Consider the following 12644-nt stretch of genomic DNA (forward strand, 5'->3'; position numbering starts at 1 on the left):
CGGTTCACTAGCACTGCCCTAAGTCAATATGGACCGTGCGTATAGAAGGCTTAGGGATTTACATTTTGTTTTTGTTTTTTGGTACATATGTTTGGATTCTGCATCTGCCTCGGACTCAGAAGAAAACGTGAAAGCTCAGTACAACTTGAACAGTAAAAAAATAAGTTACTCTGAGGCACCTTTAAAATTGACAAACATCTTCCTTCTAGCTTAGATTGTAAACATTTATGGTACTAGGATTTGCAGGTAAACCTGAAATATACATCCATTTATCATGTTTGACTGGGTAATTGCTAGAGGAAGAAAATAAATGCAGGGAACTCCAGTTCTTCTCCATGTACTCTGGTTGGCCAAGTAAAGCAAAGCTTCAACCTCAGCTGAGCCTAACTGTAAACAGTGACTTACTTTGTTCCTTAGCTTGTGTATGTATATGTATTGTGTATGTATGTGTATGTATGTTTGTGTATGTGTGTGTGTGTGTTTTCTACATATGCATGTACTTACATAGATAGATATCTCCCTATATATATATATATATATATATATATATATATATATATACGTACACACATACATGCAGACTATATTTACTACGGCCAGATGTCTTCAAGTTTTGGGTGATGGTGCCTTGATAACAATTCCAAAGATTTGGTCACAAACAACCCTGCCCCTCCCCTAACTTGGGGGCAAGGGTGAAGACTCGCCTCCAATGATATGCTGGTCATCAGAGCACCTCCAAAGCACAACAATAGAACTACTTTCAAGGTCCGTAAAAGGGTGGGGTGATGTCCCTGCAGTTGCGCTGGGTTTCAGAAGTGCTTCAAAGTCACTGAGCATCTTTGCAGCCCATACCGAAGCCTTGGACAAGGGGAAGGGCTTGATCCTGCAGTCACAGTGGGTTTTTGAGACACTTAAAGAGAGAGTTAGAGAGTCTGTCTGCTTCCAAGTGCCTCCATATCCCAGAGCAACTGAAGGCACAAGTCCCCCAGCTGTTTCTCATTCTAAACTAACCACAAATGTGCTCAGCATTGGAGATGAGTGAGGAGTATTTGTGGACTCCCATGGATGGTAATAAATTACAGGCTACACTTTACAGGTTCGCTCTAAGAATGGGTTATCTCATTTGTAAAGACCCTATACCTCAAGTATTCAAAATGGTTTTGGGGGGGTGAGGATGTAGAAAATGGAATAATCTGGACGTTTAAACACACTGAATTTAGTCCTGGCCACAAAGACAGAAAGATAAGCATACAGTAGTCTGCAGTGCAAATATTCAAAGTTATTGATGGCCACACATTTTGTGATGGGTTTTTGTTCCCAAAGACTGAAATTCTAAACACCTTTCCCCCTTTGTGTTTTTCTCTAAGACATTGTGGTTGCAAGGAAGCTGACAGTTCGAGTGCAGAGCTTAACCGGAGGCAAGCCTCAGTGGGGTTTAGCCTTACAAGTCATTTCCAGATACGAAGGCTCAGCCAGGATCATATGAGTTCAGTCTGGTGGAGAGTGTGTCACAGCAGCTGCAGAGCAAGTAACTGCATCCAGTTTTCAACTCTGGAACTGGAGGAAAAAATGCTTCCAGGTAAATCTGAGGCCTGAGAATCAAGCACAGCATTGTGCATATATAGCTTTGTGTTGTTGTTGTTGTTGTTTTTAAAGAGAAGAACAAAACCCTAACGTTCCGTTCCCATTTCCAAGGTTCTCCTTACAAGTTTTGTACACCTCAAGCTGAGCATCACTTGACGGGCACTTCTCCGGTGCAAACTGGATGCAGCTCAAAAGTTCAGGACCTGGCAGCCATCTCCTTGTGCTTCTTCCATTTGTTGCAATGGGACTTGCACTGGACGGGTTCACAGGAGAGTGCGCTGCAAATACAACGTAACACACACAGCATGGTTCAATTCGATGGAAGGGCAAGAAATGGAATGCGGGAAAGAAAAGAACTGCAGGTACTTCCTTGTTCATTTGATAGTTGAAAGGACGGCGGTCACATGTACTTCAGCGGTTTTAAAATACAGGACCAACAGATGGCAGTGTTCCACTACTCTATGCACATTGAAGCACACTCAATACACACATCAGGGCTTGGCATTTTACAAGAGAGGTTTATGTGGCAATGTGTGTAAACCTCTAGCTGCACTCATGACATCCAGTTCCTCAGAAATCCACGGTGTTTTGCTAGCATAAAACATGTCATTAACACCAAGATAATTTGTTACCTTATTTTCTTTGTAAAAAGCATTCACATTAGCCAACCAGAGCATTCTAATACACATATAAACAAACAAACCAAAGCCTTATTATAAACTCCAAATTAATAAATTACTCTTCAGATTGCTGCAGATGTATCCTTGGTTTCGCTGAAGTGTTGCAGTTCCGTAAGCACGTAAAATAACATTCTTCAATTGAGAGCTGTAATGGTCACAAAGAAAATATCTGAGCAAAGGCTACCAAAAGCGTCTACAGATTTCCTGCAGAAGAATGTTTCCAAGTTGGCCCCACTTTGTTAAAAGGGAGGTCCTTCTGGATTCTGCTTTCTGCAATTCAGGGTCAGTATTCCTTAGAAATTGTTGTCTGTATGTCTCAAGATATAAATAGTTTTCTTAGGCTGTGAAGCTGATTGCAGTGAAGCAAGGAAGTTCAAAATTAGGATCCAGATTAGGTCCATCATATTATTCAGAAGACAAGCAAATGCAACATTTGAAGTCAATAGCAGCAAGCTGTCAGCTACAGCTAACAATATTGTACAATTCCTTCTTCCAATGTTACTGTGACTCAGGGCAATTTTCACAGGAAGCGCAAAGGCTAGACTGCTGATACTTGTTCGTCTTCTGTGAAGCAAGAAAAACACAGTAAACCATCTGTTCCATAAACATACTACACATTTAGTCAATACACCGACCACACCCACTCTGAATGTGAAAGCTGCTCCCCACCGGGTTCCCCTGACTCAAATAAAATGAGTGACATGCATTTTCAAAAGCATTCAAAATCCTCCCTTGCAGCCATCCTTAATGCTTTTGGATCATGTGAACAAAAATGAAAAGAAACATGCTGTCAGCTTAAGCAAAATATTACATGTCCTTTCTATCATGCAGTGATTTCTTTTCCTTTTTCTAAAAGGATTTAGGAAGCTGCGTAATGCTAGACGTACGGAAACATCACTGCTTATCAGCCTTCTTCCTTTGCTATATACTCTTCTTTCTGTGTGTGCTCAAGCAACAAAATGTGTGCTTGGATGCTTTCAATCAAAATACAAATTCAAAAGACGTCTGGAGACTGGGCCCTTCATATGGGGGAAACAATGACCAATATGGGGAGTTTCAACATAAAGTTAAAAATCCCATTGCATATGCCCAAGTCATGGGTACACCTAACATAGGTATTTTGATCTCGGCCATAGTTTGGAAGGAGTCAGTCGACTGGGACTCATTTAATGAGGCACAGCATGGCGCAGTGGTGACTGGATCCAAATTTCCCATCAGTCACTGAGGCACACTCACTCTGAGCCTCATCTGTCTCACCTGGATGGGGAAAGAACTATACGGGCAGGATAAAATTATAATACAAAAGTAAAATAGTGGATTGTTTTTAATTTGAAGCCGGGAAATGCATCCTAATGTGCTATTTTTAGAGCGCTTTAGTATCTGAGAGATTAGGAACATGATCCCACACTGTTATGTATATACAAATACATTTCCTTCCTTTCACCCACCAACATTCCCCTTCTTCTGAAACACAACATTGTGTGCATAGCACAATTAACAGGTTTTTCAACTCAAGGGAGCATTTCAGGCCAAATTTGTGCCAAATTTGTAATATTGTAAAAGCACACTCAAAGAGGAATTTCAATTCGTGCATTCAATTAAAAATCGGGGGGGGGGGGGGCGGGATTGTGCCAAACAACCAAGAGTGGTGGACAACAAAAAGTGCACAACAAATGGAATAAATTGCAAAATCAAAGTTGCCTGTTTTCATTAGGTAAAGTGGGGAGAAAGGGGAAGCAAGCAAAACCTCCACTTTAGACCCCTTTTAAATCTTCATGATTTGGGGAATTAAGCCCTTTAGGAGATGATTGTTGAGGTGTAAAAAGGTTGGGAAAGGGGTCAAGTGCAAAGTACCAGCGTGGTCCAATTAGTGGGTCCCTCTGGGCTCGATTGTGCCCACTAAGCAATTTCGTGAGGTTTGCAACTCTTGCTTGTAAATAATTGAAACTACAATTTAAAGTCTCAGCTGTTTTCAGTCTGATAGCATTCCCTTCAAAAACGCAAGGGTGGAAACTAATGGCCATTTAATGGGCAGCCACGACTTTAAACTGCACTTCATTGCAGCTCCAGCTGCTTGGGCAGCCAGTAATATCTTGATTCTGGATACGTGGGACACTGAGCCTTATACCCCCACAGAGCTGTACAGGAGGAAATGCCCAGCTTACTACATGGCAGGAGCTTACAGATGGCCACCATGTGGCAGGGGACCATCTGTTTCCACCCTAACCAAGACAGAAGTTGCTTGTATGCACTAGCAGTTTCATAGACCTAGTTTGGTTTATTTCATTCTGAAACATCATATTATAGCCTCTTTGGGAGAGCCTTTCAGGGACAAGAATTGTGGACCACTCTGTGCACCTGGGCTTTATACTTGCATTTGCTGGACACATGCTGGTTAATCGTGAACACAGTGATTAATGTGCTGGGTTTTTTAAAGGATTACATTCATTTCACAGTACGCACTTGTAAAGCGTGTGCAATTGATTTAGAAGCAGAGGGGGGAAACCACTGAAGCACACTCAAGGTGATCTTTGTGAGGTCAGACAATTCGTGCATTGGCCACACTTACAAATTACACACCAATTTACTAAATAGCTGTCAAATTAGATCTTCAACATACCATCCTCTTCACTATTTGCGTCAGTCATATCTGCTAGCTTAGGATGGGACGGCTGTCGGCCATGCAACTGAGGCATCTTCTTTGGAAAACAAGCCACTGGTTCGCTACTCAGAGGAGTGGAGGAGAGCCTAGAGAGCTTGCTATGCAGCATCTTTGACCTCTGCACCGCCACACTATAGTCTGGAGGTTTTAGGTGTGGGTGGTGAGGTGATCCTTCCTTTAAGTCCGCTAAGGAAATCCCCATATATCCTGGCGGGGTGGGCGGTGGCTCCCTATACCTATTGTCTTCCTTAGGTGAGGTGACACAGTACACTGGCACAAGAAATAAGCAATGGAAATGTTAATGGAGAAAACAAATGAGAGAGGGGGAAAGCATATTTTTTTAAAAAAAACAGTGAAATGTTACAATGGCTAAACTGAAAACTGATAACAAAAAAGTAAATGAAAGAATTGCTTGTTATAAAAGGCCACCGGCAGGATTTTAAACATTACGTACTGAAAAAGTCACAGTATAGAGAGGCAAGATTCCTAGATTCAAGGAGATGAAGCGGTCCTTAAAGGCTCCCTGATCTCAACGGTTGGCGAACAGGCAGACAGCAATAGGCACTGTTATAAACCTGCACTTCAATTAATACATTTTATCTTGTAGCCTCCACAAACTCAAGTGCAAATATCAAATATCCCTAAAATGGGGCAGAGGGGGCGGGGAATAGCTGCATTTTGAAAACAGAAAGAAAAAAGAAAAAACCAAGTCCAAAGGATTTTAGCAGGACCAGCAAAGCATTCATATACAGTGATATGTGAAAATAGAGGTTTTGAAAAGATGATTGCATGAAATAAGTATGTTTAGTTGCTACTGGAAGTTATCTCTAACAGCCATGTGATTAATTTGCCTTCTTTGACCATAGCCATGCTGTATACAATGTCCCCAGCCTTCCAGATCTGCTTTGCTGGAGCATCTTTTGACAGCAGTTAGACCAACTCTCTAGCTAAAACATGTAAAATTTATTAATTTGGAAGACTCTCACATTCCTGTGAAATGTTCCTCTAAAATAATAGCAAGGTGCCATCCACCAAACCCTCTGCATCGGGGCTATTCTTTTAAAATGCCCTAACCTGACACCTATGCTATTCATGAGCTCTGGTGCCATTCTTAATTCTATTTATATTAGGTGGAATAACTTATTTCAGTTGTGAAAATCTGGTTTGGAGACAATGGGCAGTATCTAACAAACTTATTCTATCGGTACTAGGATTTTCCCTTATGCAACAAAAATTACCCTCTCTAATCATCCCATACCCTGCTCAAATCCACTCTGGAGAATTGGAGAAAAACCCAGAACATATTTAGAGGGCACATGGGGAGAGGAAAGTGGGGAGGGAGGGAGATCTGTTGCAAAAGCAAAATTCCTTGTGCTGATGGAACAAGTTAGTTGGATACAGCCCAATCCTCTTTCAAAAAGGTTTATATTACACTCCTAGTAATTAAGATAAGAATAAAACCTCTTTATTTAGGCATCACATTCCTAAATGCATTCTTTGTAATAATAGGATCCATTAACAGGGCAGAGGTAGCTGCTGTATTGGCTTCAGGAAACAAAAGTGGCCTTGGTTCTTGGCCCAATAGCTGTTGGTATAGAAGTATACAAGGGTTCTGAATACACATAATAATTATTCACTTATAAAAATGTAACTAATTATGAACTGTGCAGAATATATAAAAATGCAGATCTTTTAGTAAAGAACAAACAAAAAACCCAATCTTTTGACACCTGAAATTCATGGTCCACTACTGGATTACAGACAGGGTATTTATTTTATTTATTTTTTATAATCCTGGGCTAGTTGATTACAACAATCTGAAATCTGCGGTACCTCAGTTTTCAAATGTCTCAGAAGCCGAACATTTCAGAAGCCATATGCCGAAAACCCGGAAGGAAATGCTTCCATTTTCGAATACGTCTCTGAAGTCGAACAGCTTCCGCTGAGTTTTTTCAACTTTCTCCATTGCAATTGCAGCCAGCCCTTTGTGCCTCGGTTTTCAAACATTTCGGAAGTTGAACGGTCTTCCGGAATGGATTACGTTAAAAAACCAAGGTACCACTGTACTAGACAAAGCACTTCACACACACACACACACACACACACGTAACTTATCTGTAATGCAAACATTCTTGACATTTCCAAACCTGAGAATTTACTTCATTGTTCCTATGTGATTGAAATTTCCTGATCAATAATTTTCAAAACCTTTTATATTCCGGCACCCACAGATATATATGAGAATCCTACAGCATTAATTTCAATTACTGTATATGTCATACTGCCAGCATTTATGGCAATAAATGTAATTACAATTTCTATAATTCACCTTGACACTTGCCTTTGTTAGAATTATGTAAGTTTAGTTTGTGAAGCTTTTGTCTCTTGTCTTAAGACTACCCCATTCTCATCTTTTCTTAATCCTAAAGTAGTTAACCAAGGTAGTCTAAGCCAGACAAATGGAGTTAACACTGGAATGCCAATGTTATCCAAATAAGATACATCATATTATTATTATTTATTATTATTATTATTCATTTCATTTCTATACCGCTACTGCCAGTTACAGTAAGAAGCTGCAGGTATCAATTCAACACACTCTTAAATTGCAATTTTACGTGTTGCATTCATTCAGTAATACTACTGGAAGGCCCTTTCTGCAATTCAAAACCTACAACTCTTACATAGATTTCCTAAGGTATATTCCAATATTTTACCACTGTTAGATCACTCTAAATGGTTAGCTTACTACTCTCCACCGACAGATTGGTACAGAGCTGTAGTCCTATCATTTGCTCGTGTGAAACCTTGAAGTAGTGGCAATGTAAGCAATGGAAAGGAACAAAAGAGGGCAGCTGAAGTCATGCATTTCCAGTCGCATCTGACACTTCCAAACTATGCCAAATTTCAACATCAAGTTTATTTACAGTGCCGAGGAACACAATATGCAAAAGGTTTTTTGGGGGGGGGGGTAAGTTTCTATTCCAAAACAGCTGGCTTCTATAAAGTAAGTACAAAAGTGAAAACTAGATTATATACTGATAAACTAATATCATTTACAGACAGTACGTTTCCGGGCACAGTTCAAAGTGTTGGTGCTGACCTTTAAAGCCCTAAATGGCCTTGGTCCAGTATAACTGAAGGAGCGTCTCCACTCCCATCGTTCTGCCCGGACACTGAGGTCCAGTACTGAGGGCCTTCTGGTGGTTCCCTCGTTGCGAGAAGTCAAGTTGCAGAGAACCAATGCAGAGGGCCTTCTCGGTGGCGGTGCCTGCCCTGTGGAACGCCCTCCCATCACATGTCAAAGAGAAAAACAGCTACCAGATTTTTAGAAGACATCTGAAGGCAGCCCTGTTTAGGGAGGCTTTTAATGTTTAATAGATTATTTTATTTCATTTTTCTGTTGGAAGCCGCCCAGAGTGGCTGGGGAAACCCAGCCAGATGGGCGGGGTATAAATAATAAATTGTTGTTGTTCTTCTTCTTGTTGTTGTTGTTCTTGTTGTCGTTGTCATGCTCTTTTAGTTGCTAACAAATAAATGGCAAAATCAAACAAGGAGCAGGCTTTGGGGATATCCTTTGATAAAAGATAAATATGGTCTGAGCTGAATAGCTCAGTTGGTAGAGCATGAGACTCTTAATCTCAGGGTTGTGAGTTGGAGCCTCATGTTGGGCAAGAAATTCCTGTATTGCAGGGGGTTGGACTAGATGATCCCCAGGATCCCTTCCAGCCCTACAATTCTGTGATTCTGTGGTGTTTGCATGTCAGCTCTGTGGAAAAGCAGACAGCTGGCAAAATGCTAAGACTGATCAAGGCGGCAAGAACAGACAGGAACAATGAGAGGATGTTCCTCAGGGCAGAGAATGCTGGGCTTACATAGACTGGGTGTGTAACCCCTGCCCCACCCAAACATTCATTTGGCAATGTTGGTTTTGCCTTAGAGCTAGGCAGAGGATGTAATATAATGCAAGCCCAAATTTTGGGGGGTGATCTGAGGAGACGCAATTACCCTCTGGTGAAAAAGCTATGCCCTTAGGAAAAGGTTTATTAATTAGATTTCACTTTCATTTAACTTCCTGACAATTCCTCTTTGCAAAACTGCTTATTCCTGCTTTGATCTTGTTAGTTTTCCTTTAATTTTGAACAGTGGAAATCCTGTTTACACTGGCACTAATAAGAATGTGAATTAAAACGGTAATGGCGTGGGGCAAAAGGACAAAATGGGCCAGCTACTAGAGAGGTGGTTCTCAATTTGAAAATTGTGAATTCTCTTTCTTTGGTCTACAGACATGCCATTTTCTTTCCTTCTCCTCTTCCAGCATGCGCCAGGTCACAACCCTTTCACAGATTGTCTCATTCCCTCTGTTTCCACTGTTCAGAGGTGAGTGTGGAGCCCTACATAAGCCTAAAGAGGACCATGCACACACAAGAGGAAGGCGCTAGCAGGCATATGGGAACCTCAAGTCCTGCAGAAATGTGTGGATGGATGGATGGATGGATGATGGATGGATGGAGGGAGGGAGGGATGGATGGATACCAACAAAACATAGGCACATAATGTTGACTGTTTTTGGGGGGCGAGGTGTGAATAAGAAACTGGCTGGGAGGAAAAATGAAATTATGAATCCCAAAAGAATACACAGCTGGTTGGCATACTGAACAGCAGCACTCCGCACAGTTGTAATATTTTGCAGCAGCTCCCCCTGGTTGACATTAATTCCATTTTGATTTATCAAAATGGCTAAAAGCTGCCAGTGACATGAATTTAATTGTTCCTACAGTGAAATACGCCTCAAATGCACTTTGAAGAAAAGGAAACTGTGTTCAAAGACTTGGATCCTCCTACTGGGGGAAAGGGGAGGGTAATTTTCACAATTTCCCCAGTGCCCTAAGATAATATACTCCAAGTAATTAGGAGACCCTCTGGAGGTGTCACTGGGAGCTGTATAGGGAAAGAGGAATTGGCAAAATTTCCCCTTTTTTACCTTCCTTCCTTCCTTCCTTCCTTCCTTCCTTCCTTCCTTCCTTCCTTCCTTCCTTCCTTCCTTCCACCAGCAGAAGCCTCTCTTGGAGTCCCTTTCATTGACAGAAGAGCAACGAAGGGCCCAAACCAGGATGCCCCAACTTTATCCCCAATTATCACAAACAGCTGATCAATGCACAGAGGTCGCACAAAAATAAAAACTGCAACAATACCCTCAAACCCACTACAACAACTTCCCTTACAGGGCTTTCAAATATTTTTAAAAAAACAGTCAGCTAAGGATTCCAAATAGCATATTCCAGACATGCAGCCAACACCATGCCTAAATATCCAATATCATAAAACACAACTCTCTTCCCGTATGGTCCTATATTTCATACCTGACTGAGGACATTAGGAAGGTACTGCTAGCAGTACGTGAATGTGCACTGCTACCAGCAGCTGAGCATGTAAGGCAATCTATCGTGTGGAAGAGGATGCATATCTCACCCTCTTTCACAAGATTCCTGGGTTGGACACTGATGTGGGTATGAGATATGAAGTAACATGGTGCAGCTGAGGATGAATTAAAGGGAGAAAAGAGGTAAAGGGCAAGTATAGCATCTAGGAGCAGAGATTGCACATTGGAAAGGGCAAGCAAAAGAGAGAAGTCCCCTGAAAAAATGTATCCATCTCCTTTTCTTCAGTGCTGGAGGCAGCTTTCATATCTAAGAAAATGTGGGATATGTTTTTTTCCCCAATAAAAGAATCCCCATGATTTGTGTATTCTCTAAACTGATTTACAATCTGTGTACAATTATATTTTTATGCCATATTTCCCGAGTTCAATAATACGACTTGATATTGTCATTTTGGTTTGAAATCTATTTGTTTTGGGCACAAAATACTTCCTGGGATACTCAGCATTTGGAGGATGGCCAAGCTGATGGCAATGCAAAATGACACCTGGGGACTATTTTCTTCCTGCCTTAAGGGCAAAGGGGAGCAGGTAGGCAGGGCTGAATGGCTGGAAAAAGCATCACAACGTGGAAAATTTCTGTACCAACGTGGTCATCTCCAGTGTAATGCATCAGAGTGCTCAAGAAAGGACAGCCCAAATTCTTATTGGAAAACTGCAAAAAGATATCTCAGAAAGGTTTTTTGAAAAAGGTCACAGGGGAAAATTCCCTCTGCTTGTTGCATAAGCCTGTTCCGTCCCCTGTAAGGCAATCAAAAGTTTGCTGTTCTATTACTTTAAATCCCACCCCTGCTCCCAAGGAGGTCTGGAAACACTTTGGGCTGCGGATTTATTTGATTGAAAACATGTGTACAAACTGGATTTTAACATGCAATCTGCTGATGTCATTTCTTAACAGCTTAATAACATAATACATTACAGCTGTGGGAGCTTCCACAGCCTTTGGATGGCTTACCTATGAGGCCTCTCTCCGTACTTGAAGTGACAGTTTTGTATGTTGTATCGCCACCTGCTTTGGAGTCCAAAACTTCAGCTTGCTCTACTGCTAAGCTGTCAAGTCCTCTCCGCTTTACTGTCCCACAGTTTGCTTCATATGCATCTGATAGAGAACTTGATGAAGCCCAGCTCTGCCGGGATTGGTCAAAGTCCATGGCCGTTTTGGATTGCCTGCTGCTGTTTGAGGGGGTGTGGGGCTGCAAGTGAATCTCTTCAGGGCAGCTGCTTGGTGGTTCTACTTCAGCAATGGCCCTTTCTAAGTGAGTGTGGCGGTAAGAGTTTAAGAGGTCCCATCCTTTCTGGTTCTGGATATTTTGGAAGTTATCATGAGAACTACTTGAGCAGGAGGTCCAGCTCCCACGACCACTATCTGCTGCTTCTATCGTGATGTGTTCGTGGGAAATCTCCTCCGTACTCATGGAAGATGGGACAGGCAGGCCTCGGATCACTGGAGGTCTCGACAGTGGCCAACTGAAATCGAAGACCACAGCATTATAAAGGCAGCATGCAAGCAATTCAATGGCGACAAATGAAGACAACATCCAGAGTTAAAGACAGTCTGTAAAATGCTCACTCACCTCTTTGCATCTGAGCACGTTGAGTTTAGAGTCCAGTTGGTTCAAAATATGACTGCTTTTGCCTTAACCATTGGTTGTGTCTATACAGTTGTACCTTGGCTCCCGAATGATTGAACCCCAGAAGTGAGTGTTCTGGTTTTCAAAGAACTTCTGCAGCTTTTGAGCCAAGCAGAAGTCGCGCCTTGGTTTTCAAACGGTTCTGGGAGTCGAACTGACTCTCGGAACGCATTCTGTTCGAGAACCAAGGTACTACTGTACTGAATACTTATCTATGTCGTATTATATCTAATACAATGTTATGGTAGGGTTATCCAATGTGGTGCCTTACAAATATTGCTGGACTCCCAACTCCCAACAGCCCCAGCCAACATGCGTACTGGGCAAGGTTGATGGGAACTATAGTCTAATAACATTTTTAGGGCACCACATTGTCTATGACTGCATTACAATGTATTTCCACTAGCCAAGTCTTCCAACAGGCTCCGCCAACCGGAAATGCTGATTTCTATGGGTGGTAGTTAACTAATTGAAATTAACATACCTAAGTTAGTCATGATCAATAATATTAGTGTGTCTACTATGAGGAAAGTTAGATAAATACAACCCCATGATCTCCCTTCTTTCTTTTCTTCAAGACAAGCATCAGGCCATTACACATCTAAATGCTACAATTTTACCTGCTTGTAGGAAATAATAAGTTCAAC

The 12644-nt window shown here is 41.6% G+C and overlaps 1 protein-coding gene across 6 annotated transcripts in view; it reads right to left on the reverse strand.

Moving 5' to 3' along the window:
- Positions 1-540: 540 nt before the first annotated feature.
- The window catches only part of RAPGEF6 (Rap guanine nucleotide exchange factor 6), a 144721-nt gene continuing 132617 nt past the window's right edge, over positions 541-12644 (reverse strand). For 5 of the 6 annotated variants that reach the window (XM_060271679.1, XM_035105426.2, XM_035105427.2 and 2 more), the window contains 3 exons: positions 11322-11833; positions 4885-5196; positions 541-2828 (listed from right to left, as the gene is read on the reverse strand). In XM_060271679.1, coding sequence (XP_060127662.1) covers positions 2803-2828; positions 4885-5196; positions 11322-11833 — 850 coding nt within the window. In that variant the 3' untranslated portion in view covers positions 541-2802. The remainder of the gene's footprint in view (positions 2829-4884; positions 5197-11321; positions 11834-12644) is intronic. The other variant, XM_035105429.2, reaches the window with a different exon arrangement.

Source organism: Zootoca vivipara, chromosome 2 (genome assembly GCF_963506605.1).
Source record: "Zootoca vivipara chromosome 2, rZooViv1.1, whole genome shotgun sequence".
NCBI lineage: Eukaryota > Metazoa > Chordata > Lepidosauria > Squamata > Lacertidae > Zootoca > Zootoca vivipara.